This window comes from Ictidomys tridecemlineatus, chromosome 2, assembly GCF_052094955.1.
Source record: "Ictidomys tridecemlineatus isolate mIctTri1 chromosome 2, mIctTri1.hap1, whole genome shotgun sequence".
Lineage (NCBI taxonomy): Eukaryota > Metazoa > Chordata > Mammalia > Rodentia > Sciuridae > Ictidomys > Ictidomys tridecemlineatus.
This window is the reverse complement of record NC_135478.1, coordinates 211,916,217-211,939,837: the sequence shown is the minus strand read 5'-3', so window position 1 is coordinate 211,939,837 and position 23,621 is coordinate 211,916,217. Positions and strand designations below refer to the sequence as shown.

The window sequence follows — 23,621 nt, the reverse complement described above, 5'->3', positions numbered from 1 at the left end:
CATTAATAGATATACACATACAATTAAGCAATTATTTTGGATAAAATTAAGTATTACTTATATTTTTTTCCCAAAGAACCACAATTAAAGGTAATACAATAGAAATTAAGAAAAAAATACCAGAGATGCTAGAGTATCAGTTAATGATTCACATCAGACAGTGGCTTGTAGCAGAAGCAAATAACAGTCTATTAATTTAATTTCTCTCCTGAGATCAACCTCTATGATCTCAGGAAGAATATGGTTTTTAAAACATGAAATCCCTCTATATTCTTTGGGGAAAACCTTTCAAAACCTTGGGCTATCCCTCAAACATCTCTGTCTTCTCATGTAACTGACCACTGCTCTGTCTGCTCCCTAGGGACCTGTACAAAATCCTGCCATTGCACCTGTAACCTGTGCTTGTTTACTTGTTTTTCTTCTCTGATTAAAAGATGAGCTCCTGCAGGAAAGAAATGGTATCCTATTCTTCTTAATACCTCTAGTACCAAACACGGTCACAACCTCAGAGCTGTGGCACAAAAGTACTGTGTTGAGAAAATGAATCAATCACTTATAGGTGAAGCAGAGCATTACCTTTCACATCAGAATTTGATTCTTTGTGTTTTTGCAGTACATGTTCTCTGCCATAAACCTAATGGAATAGAGAATCAGAAGGAAGACAATACTATATTATAAACATGAAAGTGAGGTATTTTTATTTCCTATATGATTTATGATATGATGGGTTTTTAAAAAATATTTCTCATTTTATTTTTTAGGTTTAAAATGGCCAGAAATATGTCAGAAATCTGAACCTTTTACAATATGACTCTTCTTTTACATCAATGAATAAAATAAAATCTTGTTTTTTTTTTTAATGCTAAAGGGAGTTTAGAAAATTTCCACTCTATATAGAACATATATAGTGAGAAAGAGACATAAAAGTGTGGTTATAACATCGCTTATTTAAATTAAATTAGAACCACTGAAATGGATGAAAGTAAACAAAATTATATGAAAATCTATAAACATTGCTAAACTGTGCTTATATACAACAGATGAAGAATAGTTTTTTTAATCTCATAAAGAAGTCCAGAGAAAAGAAGAGCATGAAGAGCTGATACTGCTTTCTATCTTGAAAGGAGGTGCCAGTATGACCCACATGTACTCAAAGAGACTTATACTGAAATTGTGACTGTGATGTTGAGTCTTCAAATCATTATGAGACCATGAAAATATTTTAAATGTTTCCAAATTTTTTCTTTATCTGTATGTTTGGATGTTATAAATAATTTTCAAAAAGTGTTTGAGGAAGAAAGAAGGAATTGAAAACATTTTGCCAACATGTAATGCATATCAACTAGTCAGTCAAAACAGACCACGACATAGAGTTGAAGCCGGACATGTCCCAGCTATTGGGAGGCTGAGGAAGAATGTTCCCTGGAGTCCAGGAGATGGAGCCCAGCCTGAGCAACTTAGCAAAACCCTGTGTCAAAGATCAGATTATGCTAAGTGAAGCTAGCCAATCCCTAAAAAACAAATGCCAAATGTCTTCTTTGATATAAGGAGAGCAACTAAGAACAGAACAAGGAGGAAGAGCATGAGAAAAAGATTAACATTAAACAGGGACGAGAGGTGGGAGGGAAAGGGAGAGAGAAGGGAAATTGCATGGAAATGGAAGGAGACCCTCATTGTTATACAAAATTACATATAAGAAGAAGTGAGGGGAAAGGGAAAAAAAACAAGGGAGAGAAATGAATTACAGTAGATGGGGTAGAGAGAGAAGATGGGAGGGGAGGGGGGGAGGGGGGATAGTAGAGGATAGGAAGGGCAGCAGAATACAACAGACACTAGTATGGCACTATGTAAAAATGTGGATGTGTAACTGATGTGATTCTGCAATCTGTAAACGGGGTAAAAATGGGAGTTCATAACCCACTTGAATCAAATGTATGAAATAAGATATGTCAAGAGCTTTGTAATGTTTTAAACAACCAATAATAATAAAAAAAAAAGTATTGTGGTCGTCAAGGCCAACAAGTACCAGACCAAAAGATAAAAAAAATTAAAAAAAAAAATAAAAAACTTAAAAAAAAACCACAAGCAAAAACCCCACAAAACAAACAAAAACATAAAATAGAGTTAAAATCTAAAGTCAACTTCTTTGTTGATATAATTTATGACTGCCAGCAAAACCAAAAATTGACACTAAATAGAAATGAGTAAAAATGTAAAAACCAAAACCTAATTATTAAGAGGGGAAAAAATTATATATTCTAGAGAAAAATCACTCAAAAATTAGCAATATTATGTAATTGTTAGAATTTGGTGAAACAAGTGGTAAAGTCTGGCTAATGAGAATTCACTTGTAATAAGACTTCATTCAGTGAACTCTTGGTGTCATTTTTAAACCTCTTTCTCTTTTTTTAAAAATAATTTTTTAGTTGTCAATGGATTTGTTTATTTTATTCATTTATATGTGGTGCTGAGGATCAAAGCCAGGGCCTCATACATGCTCTACCACTGAGCCACACAGCTCCAGCCCTAAACCTCATCTCTTTAGAGAAATGATGGTGCAAGCCATAATAAACTATTATACTCACCCTACAGAAAAATATCACTAGGCCAGTGATCCTTGAAACATAACCTTTGATTCTTAACCATAGTCATTTATAATGATTTTTGCTGAAACTTTTCAAAATCAATGACTGAAAGTATCTTGGTAGAAAATAAAGTTAACTACAGTACTTAAAAAATAACTTACTAATATTATTTTAGGAATATATTGATGTTCTTATGAGCAAACAATTAAGAAATAGTAAGCTCAGAATCATGGATTACATTGAATTCCAGTCATTTACCTCAGTTAAAAATTGTTCACTCTTTTTGTCAATGATAACTAGAAAAGAAATTCCAGGTAGTGACTAATGAACTCCTATTATATCATGGGCAAATTTAGAATGGTCTGCAACTTTCTAAAAGTATTTGGCCAAATGATAATTATTTTCCATCTGAAAATATTCAACATTAAATATAGATTATGATTTCAAAACAGTTTTTAAAAGCTCCAATCAAAAAATAAATCAAATACATGCGCATTCAATATAAAGCAGTATATCATATTTTGCATTAAATATAACTTGGATAAATGAGAAAAACCACTATGTGGCTGTGTTTATGAGAACTAAATAAATATCCTTGGGATATTACACATACCTGCAAATAACACAGAACAATTACAGGGTTTGTTTACCAAAGAATTTTAAAATTTTACTCAAACAGCATTCTTGAAATAATGTAATTCTAGAATTTAGAATAGATTGATGGTCTCCAGGTGTTTTGTTTTGGATTTGGAATGTTCAACAAAGTCTCATGTTGGAAGCATGGTTCTCAACACAGCAAGGTTCAGAAGTGGGGCTTAGAGGCAATGATTGGTTCTGACCTCATCAGTTGATTAATCCATTTAATAGCTGAATGGACTATTGGGAAGTGAGACCTAGCTGGAGTAAGCAGGTTACTCAGGGTGGCCCTGGAAAGGTTTATTTTGTCCTCCCACCACCATGTCCCAGCTTTCTTCCACCATGCCCTCTGCCATCACGGTGTCTTACCTCAGGCCCAGAGCAAGGCGCCATGGACTGAAACCTCTGAAACTGTGAGCTGAAAGAAATTTTTCCTATTTTATATGTTGTTTCTGTTAGGTATTTTGGCCCCAGTGTCAAAAAGCTAACATACTGGGAGTTAAAATTATGTGGAAAGGGAACAAGGATGGCTATAAAGTAGTGGCATGAGGGAGCCTTGTGGTGATGGAAAATTCTGTATCTTGAATGTGGTTATAGTTGCAGCATAAATGTGATAAAATTACATAAAACTGTACGCATATGTACACATATGGACATGCATTGGTGCACAAATGAATGCTCACATATAAGATTTGTGGACAGTATCAGTGTCCGTTTCATGGTGTCCAGTAGATTTATGGCAGATGCTAACACTGGGTGAGGAAAAATGTTAAGGTTTGGATATGAAGTGTTCCCCCAAAGCGTCTGTTAATGCAGGAATATTTGGAGGTAGAATGATTGGATTACATGAGCTGTAACCTAATAGGTGCATCCTGGTTGGAATAGACTGACAGGTGGTAACTGTAGGGAGGGGGGCATGGCTGCAGAAGGCGGTGTTGTTCTTCCTGGCTGTCTATTCTCCAAGTCAGTTTAGCTCACAACTGCAATGAATTCACCAATCTTCTCTCAATTGCTTTCTACCATATTTCTTCTGGTTTTCAGAATGTCCTTAAGTTTGAACCCTAAGCTATGTTGCATTTGAAGCCAATTCTTTTGGGAAGAGATTAGGAAGCTATCTGTTTTTTGGCCTGGTTCTTCTACCTAAGCAAAAATGTTCAAGCCTTGGATATGAGACTGGGGGTAGAGACAATGGCAGTCTTCTGACTACTACCACTGCTTTAGGAGCTGCACAGTAGGAGACAGGCCTCTCTACTTGTTTTTCTCTAATATGGTACCACCACTTTACAAGCCAAGGCAAGGTGATCAGGGTCTAAGTATCCTGAGTGGTGTAGCACTCAAGGTAAAACCTCCATCCCCTGAATAGGGTCTGGGTAGAAGGGAGCTCCCACCTTTTGTTTGTAATTACCTGGAACTTAGCTCAGCAATAGGTAGCTGGAGGCAGGATAAAAATACTGACATCCTGCCTGTCTTGGGAAAGCAGCCTTCTAATGGCTGTGGGAAAAAAGGGTACAATTTCCTTGGCTGAGCTAGTCTGTCTTATTGAGCTGAGAGATGGGGAAGGAAGGACTCTGAATTAAAATATGGGAGGCTTTTGCTGTTTTCAATGGATTTGAATAATTTCCTTAAATAGTTTTTTGTGTTTGCATTCGTTGAACCATTCCAGATACTTGTTCCTTCTTTCTTTCGTAGAATTTGACAATTTTGCTGGTAAATGGGTTTGTTGAGCTCCTTATACTGTCACATAGAAGTCAATATTTTAGCACTATTTTTCCCCTTATATTTCCATTTAGTTTTTCTTAGTTTTAATTTTTTCTTCTTGCTGTCATGGATGCATCTTGCAAACTTCCTCAAATATTTTTAGAGTTAGGTAAATAAATACAAAATTTAAATATGGCACCTTAATAATTCCTGCCTTTCATCTGCCAAGGATGAGCAAAATTTTAATCATCAACCTTCCTGGTATAAAATTGTGGTATAAGAAGCATAAGAGAAAATAACTTGCCATTCTCTTGCATTCATTTAAAAAAAAAACAAAACTTCTTAACAACCACATTAATAAAGTCTTACCTCTTCTCTGGCACTCTGGTAGCTTGCCATGGTAGAATTCCTTTCCTTCTTTGTTTTCAGACATTTTTTCTTGGTTTTTATCTAAGAAAAATATTCATATTAAAATCAGTATATAATCAACATATCAACAACCGTATACATACAGACATAAAACTATCTTAAGACTTACTTCCTAGAAGAAGGAGAAGTCCTGACCCTTTTCCTCCTACGAAGTACAACTGATTACCCTAAATATCCAAAAGGTGAACTCTGGAATGTTGGATTGTTGGAAATAACAATTATTCCTCTATAATAGGAATACATATTCCCCAATCTTTACCCTGTAAGTTTGTGGCATCTCCCACTATAGATGGAGTATACTTCACTAATCTGTTGATGTTGGGCCTCGTTATACGACATAATGGTTAATGGAATGTTAGTGAATATGCTATCAGGTGTGGTTGTAATATGATACATGGTTGCCAGGAGAAAATGTAGTTATAAACAGGTTTATATTGATTGGTTCCCACTTACTGGGTTTTCACCAATGGATTTTTCCTTGCATAATCTCTGATCAAAGGAAAATGAAAAACATGAAATGTCACTGGACTCAACCTGAAGCTAAGACCAGTTGACCCTATCCAAGTCTAGTGGAGCCAACCGACAGACCCATCAGTGAAAAGTAAGTTTATTTTAAGTCACTGAAATTTTGAAGTTGTTTGCCATGCAGAAAGTGGCTAATTTACATACTATCTGCTTGTTTGCTCTCTCACTTCCTTAATCACTTCTTTTGGAGGTAACCCCCTCCACAACTGCAATCTCCACCTAAACTCCTTATTATTCTTCTTTCTGTAATTTCCACCTCAGGGACTAATCCCCGTATAACATGATTTATATATATATATATATATATATATGATAAATATATATATATATATATATATAAGAGAGAGAGAGAGAGAGAGAGAGAGAGAGAATTTGTAATATTTATTTTTTAGTTCTCGGCGGACACAACATCTTTGTTGGTATGTGGTGCTGAGGATTGAACCCGGGCCACATGCATGCCAGGCGAGCGCGCTACCGCTTGAGCCACATCCCCAGCCCCATATATTTTACTTATTTATCTTGTTTATTGTGTGTCTCTTCCAACCTGAATATAAAATAACAAAGGGAAAGATTTTTGTCTCATTTGTTCCCTGCTTTATCCCCACACATAGACAGTGCCTGGTGCTACAACTCTGTAGTTGGAGCACAATATGCAGTTGAGTAATCAATGTGTAAATAAATATTGGGCTCGTAATCAGGTGATATATGCAGGCTGTCACCTCTTTAAATAAAAAGTGGTGTGGTTTTGAGAAGTAATTTAATCTCTCTAGATCTTAACCATAATTATCTATGAAGGGCATGAGGAAAAGAACTCTGAAGTTAAAAAATTCTATTACTGGCCTAGATTTATCTATCTATTCAGATAAAATTTTCTCATATTTAGGTTTTTGAAACACATTTTCCCCCTAGCAGTTATAAAAAGAATTTGTTTTATTTGAAAAACTGCATATTTGCACTTGCAATTTAAGCCTCAATAATAGCTCAGCAGTAGAATGCTTGCCTCGTGCATGTAAGGCACTGGGTTCGATTCTCAGCACCACATAAAAATAAATAAAGATATTATGTCCATCCTTTTAAAAATTTCTATTATTTAAAGATATGCATATAATCAGAAAAAATGTTATTATGTAATAATTATATAACTGCAAAAATTTTCCTGTTAACCACAATAAGAAGAGTAACCTAAATAGCATATCTGTATTTTAAGCAAAAAATTTTAATTATACCTGAGAGGTTACCTTCAGAAGATATGTCTGAGAGTCATTGGATTCCGAACTGTCAGAGCCTCGGCTACTACAAAAATAATAATTTTAGTTTATAGAATATTCTGGTGACATTTTAAATTTTCCATTGTTTCTGGATACAGTGATACATGCTTATAGTCCCAGATACTAGGGAGGCTGAGGCTGAGGAATTCCAAGTTCAAGGCGAACCTGGATAACTTACCAAGACTTGTCCAAAAAAAAAAAAAATGTGGGGAGTTGTGGGGGCTGGGGATGTAGCTCAGTGATTGAGCGCTTGCTAGTGGTGAGAAACTAGATGCTTTTGTGCAAAGACTGAGAAGACAACAGGCAGGGCCCCTCTCAGCACTTCTATTCAATACTAAACTGAAAGTCCTAGCTAACGCAGTAAGACAAGAGAAGTAGATAAATACTTAGATTGGTAAATAAGAAGCAGAACTTTCTGGATTGCATCTTAGAAATAGATATATATATATATATATATGTACATTTCATTTCATATATATAAAGTAAGGTAAATACATACATATGTTTTAAAGCATGTTGTTATTACTTATTATTTAAATTTGCTCTTTCTGGCTAAGTAATTGCATAGCTAGTTTATCATATTTACAGCAGTATCTGAATGAATGTGCACTAGAAAATATTTTGTCATTAAGCAGGATAACTTTCAAAGCTTGTTTTTGCTTTACTATTTCCTAACCTAATTATAAAATATTATCTGTTCTAGTACCACTAAATATTGTACTTTATAAAGAAATAATTTCCATTATAAATCAAATGCATCAATACTTTTTTTTGGTACCAGGGATTGAACCCAGGGGCGCTTAACTACTGAGATACATCCCCAGCCCTTTTTTGTATTTTATTCAGAGACAGGGTCTCACTAGTTGCTTAGGGCCTTGCTAAATTGCTGAAGCTGGCTCAGTACTCACAATCCTCCCGCCTCAGCCTCCTGAGTCACTGGGATTACAGGCATGTGCCACCACACCCAGAGTATCAATACTTTTAAATAAAAGAATTTTCTCTATTTAGGTTTTTGAAACACATTTTTCCCCAGCAGTTATAAAAAGAATTTGTTTTATCTGAAAAACTGCATATCTGCACTTGCAATTTAAGACTCAATGGATTTTATTTATTTTACTTTGTTTCTCACGTCCAGTTATAAACTTTCTTCAGGTACTTATGTTTATTTTCTCTTTTTAAAAATGTTCAATTATTCTTTTTATTAGAGTTAAGGTCTGCTTCACATGTTTTTGCCTACCACTACTATTATGGTCTTGCTTCCTTAAACACAGATTGGATTTATGCTTTCTGTATGCTAAATAATTCAGTTTCCTTTTAAAATATTTTCATTTCTCCAGAAAAATTATGTTGAAGTTTTCATGTTCCCTTTGAAAAGGGGGATACATTCATAAGTAGCACATGTCATATTTCTGGACATGCAAGAATGAAACTTTCTTTTTTCCTTTTTTTGGTAATGGGATTGAACCCACGGGTGCTTAACCACTGGGCAACATCTCCAACCCTTCTTTATACTTTATTTAAAGACAGGGTCTCACTGAATTGCTAAGTGCCTCACTAAGTTGCAGAGGCTGGCTTTGAATTTATAATCCTCCTGCCTCAGCCTCTCGAGTCACTGGGATTATAGGTGTGTGCCACTGCAAACTGGCTAAGCTTTCTTTATTGTCAGATTTTACAAAGTTTATAAAAAGAAATAATTAGTATAGAATAATTCTATAAACTCAAAAAACCATTCTACAAACTCCTGTAGATAAGCATATTTACACTAGAAAAGCAAGGTAATTCTCAACTACCCAAAGTCCTGAATCTCTTAAAAAAGCTATTCCAGACATATAACACATGCTAAAACATATTACTTATATGGTATTTTATAGTACTATGCTATAAAATTTTTTATACATTATCTTATTTGATCTCACCTCTTATCCTTATTTAGAAGCAATTTAAAAGTAGGCAGTTTTCAAATGTCCCATCAATAGAGGACAGAGTAAATTACAGTAGAGCTATACTGTGAAGTCCCATGCATCAGGAATAAATATCCTGATTTCTAGGATATAATAAGTGTAAAAAGCAAGATACAGGAAAAAGCTTGTACAGGTAGTGTGTTATCTTTTATATAAAGGTATAGGGATAGGAAAAATACATAGATATTTATTCATATTTTCAAAATAAAACAATGAAAGGATAAGTAAAGTAAACTTAGGAAAATTGGATTGTCTTATGTAAATATTATATAATTAAAAAAATTAATCAAAAGGAGAAAATCATTTCTAAAAATTTTTTTAAAAGGCACTTAACTATATGTCAAATTGGTGGCATAATCATATAGAGAAAAAAATATATTTTTTCTTTTATTTTTGATACCAGCAATTGAACCCAGAAGTACTTAACTACTGAGCCACATCCTCAGCCCTTTTTCATATATATATATATATTTTTTTTCTTTGTGGTGCTGGGGATTGAACCCAGAGCCTTGTTCATGTGAGGCAAGCACACTACCAACTGAGCTATATCCCCAGCCCATATATTTTATTTATAGACAGGGTTTCACTGAGTTGCTTAGTGCCTTGCTAAGTTGCTGATAATGGATTTAAACTTGCCATCCTCCTGCCTCAGCCTCCTGAGCCATTGGGATTATAGGCATGCACCACTGTGCCTGGCCATTTTTCTTTTTTAATGATTTAAAGTAGTATTTTGGCTGCATATCCCAAGTGATATGTATATGATATACTAATACTATATAATATATAGTTTATATAGTATCTATACATTAAGTCTAAAAAGAATTACGAAGAAATCTAAAACTATATCATATTCATTTTACTGGGTATTTTTATTGGTATATTGTAGGATAAAGTAAGTAAATATCTGCACTAATAGAAAAATTTTAGCATTAGAGAAATGAGGTACAAGCATAAAATCAAGGAAGACTAAATCTTACAATCTTAAATTTCTTGCTAGAAATATAACTATAAGCTCATGATTTTTTCTCTCTTAAAAATAACCATTTCCACAAGGTGTAGTGGTGCACATCTGTAATCCCAGGGGCTTGGGAGGCTGAGGCAGGAGGATTGCAAGTTCAAAGCCAGCCTTAGCAATTTAGTGAGGCCCTAAGCAACTTAGGGAGACCCTGACTCAAAATAAAAATAAAAAGGACTGGGGATGTGACTCAGTTGGTTAAGCACCCCTGGGTTCAATCTCTGGTACAATAAATAAATAAACCAAAAAACTATTTCCTAACTCAAACCTTTGAAAAATACCTATAGCAATAATAACCACTATCTATGTATGTTATCTAAATAATATTTATCATTAAAAGGAATCAAAATTTCTTGGAGAAATGGTACATACCAGTTGTAGGGCAGAGAATGAGACTAAAAATCTTATGATGACTATCAGTCATGTCAAAAAGACACAGGTCAACTTAAAGGATCTTCTATTGACCAGATTTGGGGAAATTTGACATAGAATGATAATGACTGAAAATGATTAGAACCTGTCAAATATAAACAAATCCATGAGTTCAAAATGATAATACCTGCAAACAAATGTATTGGTTACCAGTAGAAGTTTCAGAATTTGAAAATGTAGAAATATGAAGAAATACAAAGAAATAAAAAAGTGTTTTATCTTTCCTAAAGAAACTGTTCTGAAATTAATGCTTTCCTTCTTCCAATAATATTCCTTAGCTTTGAATTTTGTACTTTTTTATTCACTAATATTATAGCCCTCTTATGTCATCTCTATAACAGTGTCAGTTCTCCATGGGTAATAATAGCACTAAAAAGAATCTGGAGAGAGGAAAGACCACACTATAAGACTAACAGAAAACAATGAACAAAATTTCAACAGTAAATCCTTCCCTATCAATAATTAAAATGTAAATGGGTTAAACTCCCCCAGTCAAAGGATACAGAGTGACTGAATGAATTTAAAAATAATACCCAACTACATGCTGTCTACAAAAATTCCCTTTAGATTTAAGGACGCACATAGGCTGAAAGTAAAGACATAGAAAAGAGATATCCTATACAAATAGTAACCAAACGGAATGGGGGTAGCTATACTTACATTAGACAAAGTAGACTTTAGGTCAAAAACTATCACGAGATGATTGAAATGATATTTTGTTTTTTATTTCATTTCCCTGGTTAATAGCAAGGTTGAGTATCTTTTAATATATTATTTAAAAATTTTTCTCCTTTGTGAATTATCAGTTCATCTATTTTATAATTTTCCATTTGTTGTTTATCTTTTACTTTGTGTATGTAGCAATCATTTCTTGTTTATATATATATATATATATATATATATATATACACACACACACACATTCTTTTAATTTCTGTCTAGCCTACTAACATTATACTATTTTATTGTAAAGACATTAAAATTTTAACATACCTAAAAATGATTACAAAAAAACAAAGAACATTATATAATTATAAAAGAGTTAATCTATCAGGAAGATATGATGGATACACAGATATCCTTCAAAACTTGTGTGTATAAACATATACACTTAATATCAGAGTACTTAAATATATAGATTATATAAATATATAAATAATATAAAATATAAATATATAAAAGCAACATGACATAACTAGAGGGAGAAATATATAGCAATATAATAATAGTAGGAGGCTTTAATATCTCACTTTTAATAATGGATAGAACAACCAAACAGAAGATCAATAAGGAAATAGAGGACTTGAATGATAGTACAGACCAAATGGATATAATAGATATACACAGAACAGTTGAATATACATCTTCTCAAGTGCACAAGAACTTTCTCCATAACAGATCATATTAAATCATAAAACAAGTCTTAACAAATTTAAGAAGACTGAAATCATACCAAGTGTCATGCTGATCACAATGGAATGGAATATTAATCAACAGCAGAAGAAAAACTGAAATATTCACAAATAAATAGAAATTAAATGGTACACCCTTGGATGATCATTGGTTCAAAGAAAAAGTCAAAAAGGAATTAAAAACATACCTAAAGAAAAGCAAAATTGAAAACACAACATACCAATATTTATGGGATATAGCAAAAGCAGTACTGGGGGAAATTATTGTGACAAACAATCGCGATAATGATCTCAATTAAACAACCTAACTTTACATTTAACCCATTTACTATCTAGTAAAAGAACAAAGATGGAGGCATCATTCTTCCTGATTTCAAATTATATTAAAATAAAGCTACAGACATGTAGACCACTGGAATAGAATCTAGAGATCCAAAATAAATTTGCCCATATATGATAAACTGATAGTCAACAAGGGCATCAAGGATATACAAGGGAGAAAGAATAGTTTCTTTAACAAATAATGCTGGGAAAACTGGATAATCACATGCAGAAGAATGAAAGGGGACCGACCCTTCCATTTTCAAAAGATAGTATTCGGCCTTAACTGGATCCAATTGTAGTGGCCTTTCCCTTTTGCCAGCCCTAAGAGGGGGTTACAAAAAAAAAAAAATCCAATCACCAAAATGGGCAAAATACTTGAATAAACATTTCAACAAGGAAGACAAAGAAATAGCCAACAAGGGGGCTGGGATTGTGACTCAGCGGTAGAGCACTAGCCTAGCACGCCCAAGGCCCTGGGTTCGATCCTCAGCATCACATAAAAATAAATAAATAAAATAAAGGCATTGTGTCCAACTACAACTAAAAATAAGTACTAAAAAATAAAAGAGAGAAATGGCCAACAAGCATATGAAAAGTACTCAGGTATTCAGGGAAATGAAAATAAAGACCACAAAGAAATTTTACCTCCTACCTGTTAGGATGGCCATTATTAAAGAAACAAAAGACAACAACTGTTGGTGGAGATGTAGAGAAATCAGAACCCTTGCACTCTGTTAGTGGGAACGCAAAATGGTTCAGCTGCTATTGAAAATAGTACGGAGATTCCTCACATAACTAGAAATAGAACCACCATATAATTTAAAAATCTACTTCTGGGTGCTTATCTGAAAGAATTGAAATCCAGAGCCTGAAGAGAGATCAGTACTCCCATGTTTAGTGCAGTACTATTCATAATAGCCAAGATGTGGAAACAACTCAAATATTTATCAAAAGATGAATGGACAAGTAAAATGTGGTATGTAATACAGTGGCATTCTGCCCAGCTTTAAAAAAGAAGGAAATACTCCTATAGGTTACAATATGAATGAACCCTGTGGACATTATGCTAAGTGAAATGTCAGTCACAGAAACACAAATCTGAATGATTCCACTACTGTGGAGTATGTAAAATAGTCAAATTAATATAATTAAAGAATGGAATGATGGTTACCAGGAACTGAAGTAGGAGAAATGGGAATTACCAACTGATATAAAAGTTAAGAAAGTTGAATAAACTGCAGAGCTCTGCTGTACAGCATTTACTAATAGTCATTTAGCATATGCTTAAAGTTATAAGGGTAGATCTCTTTTTAATTGTTTTTACCATATTAAAGATAAAAATAAAAAGAAAGTAATCTACTCCAATTCTGAAAGGAAAAAACCCTAAACATACTCTTACATTGACATTCATGCTCTCTGTTATCCACCCAAAGGATATAAAAACTTACATACACAGAAAAACCTGCACATGGATGTTTATAGCTGCTTTATTCATAATTGCCCAAACTGGGAAGCAAACAAGATGTCCTTCAGTAGGTGAGTGGGTAAAGTGTGGTATATTCAGATAATAAAATATTTTGAGTGCTAATGAGCTATTATGCCATGAAAAGATATGAATGAAACTTAAATGCATATTACAAATTGAAAGAAGCCAGTGAAAAGGCTGTATACTGTATAATTCCAACTAAAGGACATTCTAAAAAAGACAAAATTATAGAGAGAATTTAAAAGATCTGAGGTTTCCAGGAGTTAGGGGTGAGAGCAGGAAAGGGTAGGTGAATTCTGGAGTGAACCCATACAGTGAAAATACTCTGTATGATACTTTAATGGTGGATATGTGTTGCTATAAATTTGTCCAAACATATAGAATATATAACACCCAAAGTGAACCCTCGTTAACTACGGACTTTGGACAATAAGGATGTATCAATGTAAACTCATCATTGATGACATATATACCACTTTGGTGGGGGATGTTGGTGATGGGGAAGGCTATGCATGTGTAGTGGTAGAGGATATTCTGAAAATCTGTACTTTCTACTCAATTTTGCTGTGAACATAAAATGTTTTAACAAAGTCTAAAAGAGAGAAAGCAAACAAAACAATTTGGTATGTCTTTCACATAAAGTACACTGGGCATAGCAATGGAATAAAAGAATAATTCAACTGAAGTCTTGATGTGGTCTGGTCAAAATCAGGTGCGCTGAAAAATTTGCCCCCTTCTTATAGCTGAAATTTTCAGTGTGGAATTGACAATAATATCCCAGTATTATTATAAAGAACATGGTAAAATACAACAAATTACATTAGTTCAAAAATATTGACTTACCTCGACTCTAGATCCAATGTAATTTCTATTAGAGAAGAATCTGAATCATCACAGACTTTTTCCAAACTCATACGTTTTTCCATTTCTTCTAATTCTTTCAGGCACTGATAATACTAGAGAAAAATTATAAATGAGTTCACTATGAAATAATTTTGCTTCATGCTGGGTGCAGTGGTACATGCCTATAATCCTGGATACTTGGGAGGCTGAAGAAGGAGAATTGTTAAGTTTGAGGCCAGCCTGGGCAACTTAGCCAAACTTTGCCTCAATATAAAATAAAATATTAAGAAAGGGCTGGGGATGTAGCTCAGTGGTAGAGCACTTGCCTCGCATGTACTGGGTTCAATCCCTAATGCCAAAACTCAATTTTTTTCTTCCTAATCAAACTAATTGAGTATTTATAGACACTTGGAATAATAGTTACTGGGACATTAAATATGACAGACAAACAAACAAACTATAACAAAATTCCCAGACCATGGGTTTAGGACATTAAAAGGAAAAAACTGTTGTAGGTTGACAGGCGGTTGTATTATCTGATAGGCTAGAATCTGATGCTTTATCAAGTGCTCTTGGCTTACCTTGCTCCGATCGGGATCACAATAGTCCAAGAGAGAATCACAAAAATGGTAGCCCATTGACTCCAAGTCTTTTGTGTTGAAATGAGTGCCTCGTTTATTACCTAAAACATCAATAAGTTTATCTACCCTTGAGGATGAGTAAATCATGTTTTTCCTTAGCAAGCAGGTCTAAATGTAAGGGTATGAACAAACATTGATTTGATTCCATATCCTGTCTTTTGGATTTTCCTCTCTGGGACAGGTCATTTAACAGCCTATCACATTAAAGTTAAAAATAAGAGAAAGCAATCTATTCCAATGCTGAAAGGAAAAAATCTAAACTAAACTGTTACTTTTCCTTATTTTAACACAAATTAGTTTATGTTGCAAGGCAGAAGAAAGTTCAGTTAGACACTTATGTAATATTGGTTACCAGTTATAAACAGTATCAGTAGTCATTCTGGAAAAACTTGGGTCAAGATTTTATGAGAGAATGTTTTCATCATCATGAATAATGTTCTATCAGGTTCAAGGTATTTTAAAAATTATCCAGAAATCACATATGTGGATGTCTAGTACTTTCCTTTGAGTGGATACATTGTCTAATAGTGTGAAAAATTATCTTAATCTAGAATATTTTGAACACACATTATGCTAGATGTAACTAAAAGATTTATTAAATGAGACTACAAAGCACATTTTAATTTTTAGTTCAGGGACCCAAGTGTTTCCTTTTAAATATAAATACACACACACACACACACACACACACACACACACACACACCACAGTAGTCTATTTTTGCCTTTCAAAGGGCAAATTCAATAAAAATATTTCTATAATTTTTAAGTATGTTCATTGCTTTGTCTTGAAATAATCAGAACCCCCCCTTTAAAAAAATATATAGAAATCTTCTTTAAAAAAAAAAGCATTTGAAGATTAGTTTACAAAACAACCAATTATTCTATGTACAATATGTCAAACATTCCTTTCTAAACAAAGGGAATGAAATAGAAATACCATATAATGGAAATTTATTCATTCCACTTATAGATCAACTACACATCAGCATACATTTAAATGAGAAGAATGTGCTCACTACCAGATCAACTCCACTACTATTAATTTTATGTTGAAAATATATATCTTTGGTTTAATGATCTGGGAGCTGTGAGTGAGAACACTTGGCCTTACCCAAAGTAGATCCACAAAAGGTGGCCTCCATGGTAAAGCTGTTCCTGATTCCCATTTTCCACATTACCACCCTTCCTGTTCCTTCCTTGCTCTTCTGAATATTGAACTTGCAAGCTGGGAATGAAAACTGACAAGCAGCAAAAAAAGAAAAAAGAAGACACATATATTTCTTAGGAAGAAGGGTTAAAAATGAAAAACTAACTGCAAAATCTGCATAGATACACATGTTATTTTCATTACTTCTCCATCCCAGATTGTCTGCTTTTTCTTCCTTTCTATCTCTTGCCTTACATACTGGTTAGCACTTTCAGTGCAAGGTTGTATGGGAGGGTTGAGAATGGATATTCTCTTATCCTTAAGAGAACAATATTATTTTTCACCAAGTATGATGCTGGCTATAGGATTTTTGTAGGTGTCTTTTTATTAAGTTAATAAAAATACACTTTTATTCTTTATTTGCTGAAAGTATTATGAATAGATGCTGAGTTTGTTAAAAGCTTTTTCTATAGCAATGTGTGATAAGCATGTGATATGTTCACACATTTTTTTCTTCTGTAGACTGTAATCCATTAGCATAATGGATTACATTGGTTAGTTTTCAAATATAAACTAATTTGATATTCTTATGATAAATCCCATTTGGTCAGGATGTATTACGCATCTTATAAATTACTGGATTTAATATGCTAATATTTTGTTAAAAATTTTTGCATCAATGTTCACGAAGCATAAGAGTCTGTATTTTTCTTTTCTTGTATAGCTTTGTCTTGTGTTGGTATCATAGTAATCCTAGAAGAAATTTTCTTTAAATATTTGGTAGAATTCTTTATTGAATCCATCTGGATCTGAGATTTCACTTTTTGTAAAGATTTTTTGGGAGAGGGGGTGGGGGTTGGTGGTTAAGGACCATTCAGATTATCCATTTCACATTGTGTGAGTTTTGGTAGTGTGTTATTTTTCGAGGAGTTGGCTCATTTCATCTAAGTTGTTAAATTTATGTGCAGAGAGTTGAGTTGCCCCTTATTGTCTTAAGTGATACCCTCTTTCATTTGAGTCTTCTCCTCCTCTTCCTCGTCAGGTTCCTCAGTTTTATTGCTCTTCACCAAGCACAAGCTTTCTGTTTTAATGTTTTTCTGCACTGTTTCTTTGTTTCCAATTTCACTAACCTGCTCTTATATTATCTACTTGTTTAGGGCTTATTTTCTTTTCCAGTTTCTTTTTGTAGAAACTTGGATTATTGACTTGAAATCTTTATTTTCCTTTTTAAGTACTGGTATTTTAACTAAATTTCACAAAATGTAACGTCATATATTTTCATTTTCCTTCAGTTTAAATATGTATTTAATTTTCCTTGAGACCTCCCTCTTTGGACTAAGGATTACTTAGAATGTGGTTTAATTTCTATTGTTTGGAAATCTTTTTTTTTCTTTTATTGATTTCTAAATTAATTCCATTATGTCAGATACCATATTTTATATGATTTCAATTATTTCAAACTTGTTAAAGTTTGTTTTAAAACAGGATATAATCTGTACTTTAGCAAATGTTCTACGTACATTTGTACATAATGTATATTCTTCTGTTCAGAATGTCCTGTAAATGTCCATTAAAATCAGTTGTTTGATGGTTTTTATGGTTTGGATATAAGGTGTCCCCAGAAAAAGTTCATGTGTTGTGCAGTGCAGGAGTGTTCCGAGGTGAAATGATTAGATTATGAGAGGTGAGTGGACTATTAGGTGGTAGGTATTTGGAGGTAGGAAGCAGATTACTGGGGGCATGACCTTGGGGTTGTGTCTTGTCCCAGGCTTCTCTCTGCTTCCTGGATGTCATGAGCTGAGCAGTTTTCCTCTGCCATGCCCTGCCACCATGATGTTCTGTCTCACTTCAGGCCCAGAGTGATGGGGTCACCTGACCAGTCCTTTTTATTGTTTATTTTGAGACAAGATCTCTCTGAGTTGCTGAGCATGGCTGGAACTTGCTGTCCTTCTGCCTCAATCTTCCGAGTTGCTAGAATCACAGGCATGTGCCACCATACCTGGAAAACCTCTATATTTTAAACAAAATTTATATTACGTGGAAGGCCTGTTTAAACTGTAGACTGGTTGGTTGTATTGCTCAAGAAACCTCATCCATTTTATGTCAGAAAATATGTCAACAGACAAATATTAAAATATCTTAACAAAATGGGATCATTTTATAGGAGTAATAAAATATACCTATGAGTACTGACATGATGCTATATAGGGACAGTTTCAGGTACTGGGGTTGATTTCGCTGATCTTTCTGAAGGAACAAATACTCTTTGGGTAGTAAACCTATGCTTTCTGTAAATAGCTCTTCTACCAGATCATCCTTTCCTTTTTATATCTTTGGGTGCTAATTGTCTCCATAAAATAAAGAGTACTTCCCAATAAGTTCTTTATAGTTGAATTGGTTGGTTGAGAACCTAAGAGGAAGTCTACAGGAACTTTTTTGTTGTTGTTAATCTAATATCTTTTAAAAATGATTAAAAATTTTTCACATCTTTTGTAACTGAGTAGTTTCAACATTTTTATAGTATGAAAATGAACTCTATTCTTTTCTCATTTTTCTCATTCTAATTTCTCTGTATTTTTGAAATACTGATTACTGATTTTCTTCCTGGTAAAATTCTAATAAATACTATATAATATATAAAAGACAATATTTTGTAGGCTAAAAGCACATCTTTTAACCTACACAATTAGAAACTGAATATATACTAAAACAATAAATAAAGATCCCCAAACTGATGAAAATGGTCAACAGAAGAAGCTTTGTAAAGGCCAAACATGGGGTATTAAGAGGGTGGGACTATGGGAATTTTTGACTTCTCATATTTTCAAACTGTTGGTCATGAACAATTCCACACAGTTATTTGTATGGTCAGCTGTATAAATCAGTCAAATGACTAACGAAAAGCAGGTTACTGAATAGGATTTTTTATTTCATTGTCCTACATGGACAACATTTAGTAAAATAAAAATTAAAATCTTAAAGATACTTACTTTATCTGGACAATTTTTACTCAGCATAAATGGGAAGATTCGTTGCTGTAAGTATAATGCTTTAGTTCTGTCACTACCATCACAGCCATACATGAAGATGTTCTCTTTCCTACTATGTCCATGTAGATCACAATATAAAATAACCTCTCGCTTCTCCATCAACCTACCAAAAAGAAAAAGAACAAATTACTAAATATTACCTCTGAATTTTCTTCTATGGGTACAATTCTGTATTTATAAATGTAAAATCCAAATAAATACAGTTTCTTATATCATAAGCTTTCATTTTTTCTCTTTTCTTACCTATGCCACATATTATTATTAATATACACTTTAAAATATGTAATAAGTTCCTGTTTATTACATATAAAATCTGAATGCTGAAGACCTCCTCTCATAAGAAACTTACTCTCAAGACTTTCTCCCAGCAAGTTCTAGTCTATTGTTCTGGTTTTCTGTTATACTCAGAAAACAGGTCACTCCTGTTTTAGCTCATTACTTTTCACATTGATTCTGAAGGACTGGAATGTCTTCCCCTTTCATCTTTATAAATGTAACTGCTACCCACCCCATCCTTAGAAACCCTTCTCACATTTCACTTCCTGCCTGACTAGCAGAGACCATCTATTTTTGTCTTTTCAAACTCCTATAGTGCTTTATTGGTAGCATTTCCTTGGCACTTGTCCAGAAAGGTTTCCATATTTTTGATATTTAAACTCATCAGGGATGGAGAATGCTTTTAATCTTCTAGAACAGCCCATAATAAATACCCAAACATTTCTTAAAAATTGAATGCCTGAGAACCTGTTGTTGAAGCAAAATAATAGTTAATTCTTAATTAATGTGGTGGCTAAATATCATTCTGAGAAAAATGGTACCAAACTTTGAATTGAAAAATTGGTAATAAATTTCTAACAAATATTTTAAAGAAATTACTATACATTCTGTAAGGGCACAATCATAACTTAGCACTCAATGATTTTAAAACAATAAAAAATAAAACTTTTGGGCGGGGATTGTGACTGAGTGGTAGAGCACTTGCCTAGCAAGTTTGAGGCCCTGGGTTTGATCCTCAGCACCACATAAAAATAAATAAAATAAAGGTATTATGTCCAACTACAACTACAAAATAAATATTTTAAAAAATAAGACTCTCAAACTGACTAATGAAAATGACTAACAGAGAAAGCTTTTGAAAAATAAAAAAGTGGTGTTATGAGCACTTTTCTCTCTTTTTCATATTTTCAGATCTTATATAGCATTATTCTATTAATAAAAATTAAACCATTTGTTGTTATATATGGAAGGATAAATACTAAAATGTTAGCAGTAGTATTATAATTATATATTTATAACAAAACTATTAATATCTAAAATAAATTATTTAAAGCATTACTTTTAATAAAAACAATTCTCCTTTAAACTATAATAAAATTTTAAACTGAAATCTGTTATATATATTTATTAACTACCCTTTATCTCATTTGTTGCCAAATAAATTCTAATTGATAACATACCTTTGACAAAAAGCCACTGAAAGATCATTATAAGTTTTTAGAATACTAACTAGATAAGCATGAATATCTAAGTGAACAACTTAGATATGAAGTATGCTGTGCAATTTTAAACCCCAAATTCCTCATTTTAATGACTCTTTAGCTTTTTATACATGAGTCAAAAAACCCCTCTACTTTTAAATAATCTATTCCTAAAGAAATATTATTACTTCAAAAGTAAAACAGGATATTAAAGTATCTTAACTTATATTAATTAAAATAATTTTAGAGAATAATTTAGATTTTTTTCTTTTCCACAGGTAACTAAGATTCTGTATTTTATATTTTACTCAGATCTACTCTGTCTTATTCTAATATACTTTAAATATACTTACTCTTAGATCTACTTACAGCTAGTTCACCTTTGCACACATATAGGACCAATTTCTTATTTTATTTACCTACCTTTGATTAATTGCACTGAGGTATTTCTCTTCCTTAGAAGTCTTTCTGAAACTCACTGAATAGATTTCTGCCTGTTAACCTTCCTCAAAGGCAATCTAACAACTGACACATTTGTCCATAAAGACAAGCCAAGAGGTTATGGTATGTAATCCATCATGTGTCAGGCCAGGAAATTCAATTAACTTTTTTCTTTTTGCACTTGACAAATCACATTGAATGCAATTAGAGCTCTCAATGTTCCAGTCCCTATTCTGAGCATATTAGTAATAATCTTCTAATTTAGTTCTCGCAACTTTGAGGTAGTTACTCTTGTTTCATAGATGACAAAACTGAGACTTAGTTTTTTTAAATTGCATAGTTAGTAAATGATATAAATAGAGATTTCAATGTGATATGCTTATTCTGAAATCCCTGCTCTTAAACAAAAAAGTTAAGAGACATTGAACTAGGAATGGGTGTTCTTTTACTCCAATAAATCTCTCTACTGTAGCCCATGTCTCTTCCTCATTGTTGTTACCATAATCCATCAAAGAATTCACCCAAATAATAAATAATTAAATGTTGTGTACATTTTACTTTGGAAAATTTAAAGCTGATCAATTTTCCTAGGGGCAATTAAGATGACCTTCATGCAAATTTAAATAACTATGAATCTCATAGTTAGACTCATTCAGCAATGTATGATCAACACAGTATCAGCTCTGTGAAATGTAGTTACTATTCACTTTTAAGGGATTCAAGGACCCCACTGTAAACATCACCACTACTGTTAGCTTTAGCAAGCAACCCTATTTGGGAATATGCAAATTTAGCTATTATTTTCACAGAGTCATCAAAACATTCTGGGCTCTATTTCATTAATTTAAGGGAAAGATTTTCAATCCAGTGGCATAATGCCAGAAAATTATAAAATCAGTTGGGAAGAATGGGGATAAAATAAAATAGTTTCAAAGTCTCTTAAGAAAATTAAAGTAAAATTAATGGGATTGTGGGAGCAAAATTCTTGCTACCAAGTTTCCTAATTAAGCAGAGATAATCTGAGGCTCCTTTACCTGTGGATCATGTTCCGTGTGTACCAAACAGAAGGAAAAGAGTCCTTCAGGAGGGAGGTGTAATTGCGGTTGAGGTCGCGCCCAGCTAAGGAGCACCGGTAGTTTCCCACAATGACACCATCTGGATTCAGCATGGGTACCACCTTGAAGATGAAAGTGTCCCGAAGCAACTGGGCGTCACTTGAGTCTCCTAAAATATAGTCTAGGAAGCCTTTCATGATCCAGGAGCTGTTGGTCTCACCCGGATGGACCCTTGCGGTCAGAATCACGGCCTTCCTCTTCCTGGAGTCCGAGTTCTTCAGGGGCGTGGTGATGGTCAACACGTACACCATGTTCCTGGCGAGCGTGTGGCACAGGACGCGGGTTTTGCAGAACTTGGACCGGACTGGGTCATTATTGATGCCAGAAAGGTATTCTTGCAGGTTGGTGTAAGTGTAAGGGTAGCAGTGCGCAAAGTAGCAGGTGTCCTTGTTGTGTGGAAACTGGAATGTCCATGTGAGGGAGAAGAAGTGGCGGCCTTCCTGGCCCAGGTTGTTCTTGTAGTACCTGATCTGGTCTCCTATTCTCTGCCAGCCAACGTTGTGAGCCTTGGCCTCCTTTTCAGAATAGAAGAGTGGGCGCATACCCCGATTGTAAAGGCTAGCGGGCTTGGTGAAGTTGACAATGGTGAATCTGTAGACAGTTTCTGCTTGGGTGTTAGAGACTTGGAAATAATACCACTGGGTGTGCTTGTTGGTGAAGAGGTCAGGGCGCACAGTCAACTGGTACTCGTATTCTGCCCTAATACACAAGGAAGGAAGGGGGGAAGCACATTAGAAGGTAAAAATTAAATCTTGAGTTGAAGTTAAATGAAGAAAATTATTTATTTTTATCTATCTTACATATCCACAGAATTTTTTTGTGGGATGCAATGTTTACTTAGGCTGTATTCAATAGCAAGTAACTTCAAAAGATAAAATTCTGAAATTTTCTTTCATTGGCTGAAAACCTGTTTCTGGGCTAATTCTAAGTCCTTTGTATTTCTTTGTGTTCAAGAGAGCACAATAAAAACACAGGCTTTTGAAAAATTATATATTTCCAAGTAATTGTTTTCTAGAAAATAAATGATTAATGAAGTATTGATAATAAGAAAAATCCATATGTCCTTCTTTGTTTTAGGCACACTTCTATTTTTAATTGATTTTTTAAAAAGATAAATCACAGGGGAATGCATT

General features: G+C 33.6%; 1 protein-coding gene across 1 annotated transcript in view; it reads right to left on the bottom strand.

Moving 5' to 3' along the window:
- Agbl3 (AGBL carboxypeptidase 3) overlaps window positions 1-23,621 on the bottom strand; it is a 72,502-nt gene that overhangs the window by 28,428 nt on the left and 20,453 nt on the right. The window contains exons 6-12 of the mRNA XM_078027880.1: window positions 22,408-23,187; window positions 19,395-19,557; window positions 16,369-16,495; window positions 15,196-15,296; window positions 14,615-14,727; window positions 7,112-7,166; window positions 577-634 (exon numbers count right to left, since the gene is read on the bottom strand). Of these exons, the coding sequence (XP_077884006.1) occupies window positions 577-634; window positions 7,112-7,166; window positions 14,615-14,727; window positions 15,196-15,296; window positions 16,369-16,495; window positions 19,395-19,557; window positions 22,408-23,187 (1,397 nt within the window). The remainder of the gene's footprint in view (window positions 1-576; window positions 635-7,111; window positions 7,167-14,614; window positions 14,728-15,195; window positions 15,297-16,368; window positions 16,496-19,394; window positions 19,558-22,407; window positions 23,188-23,621) is intronic.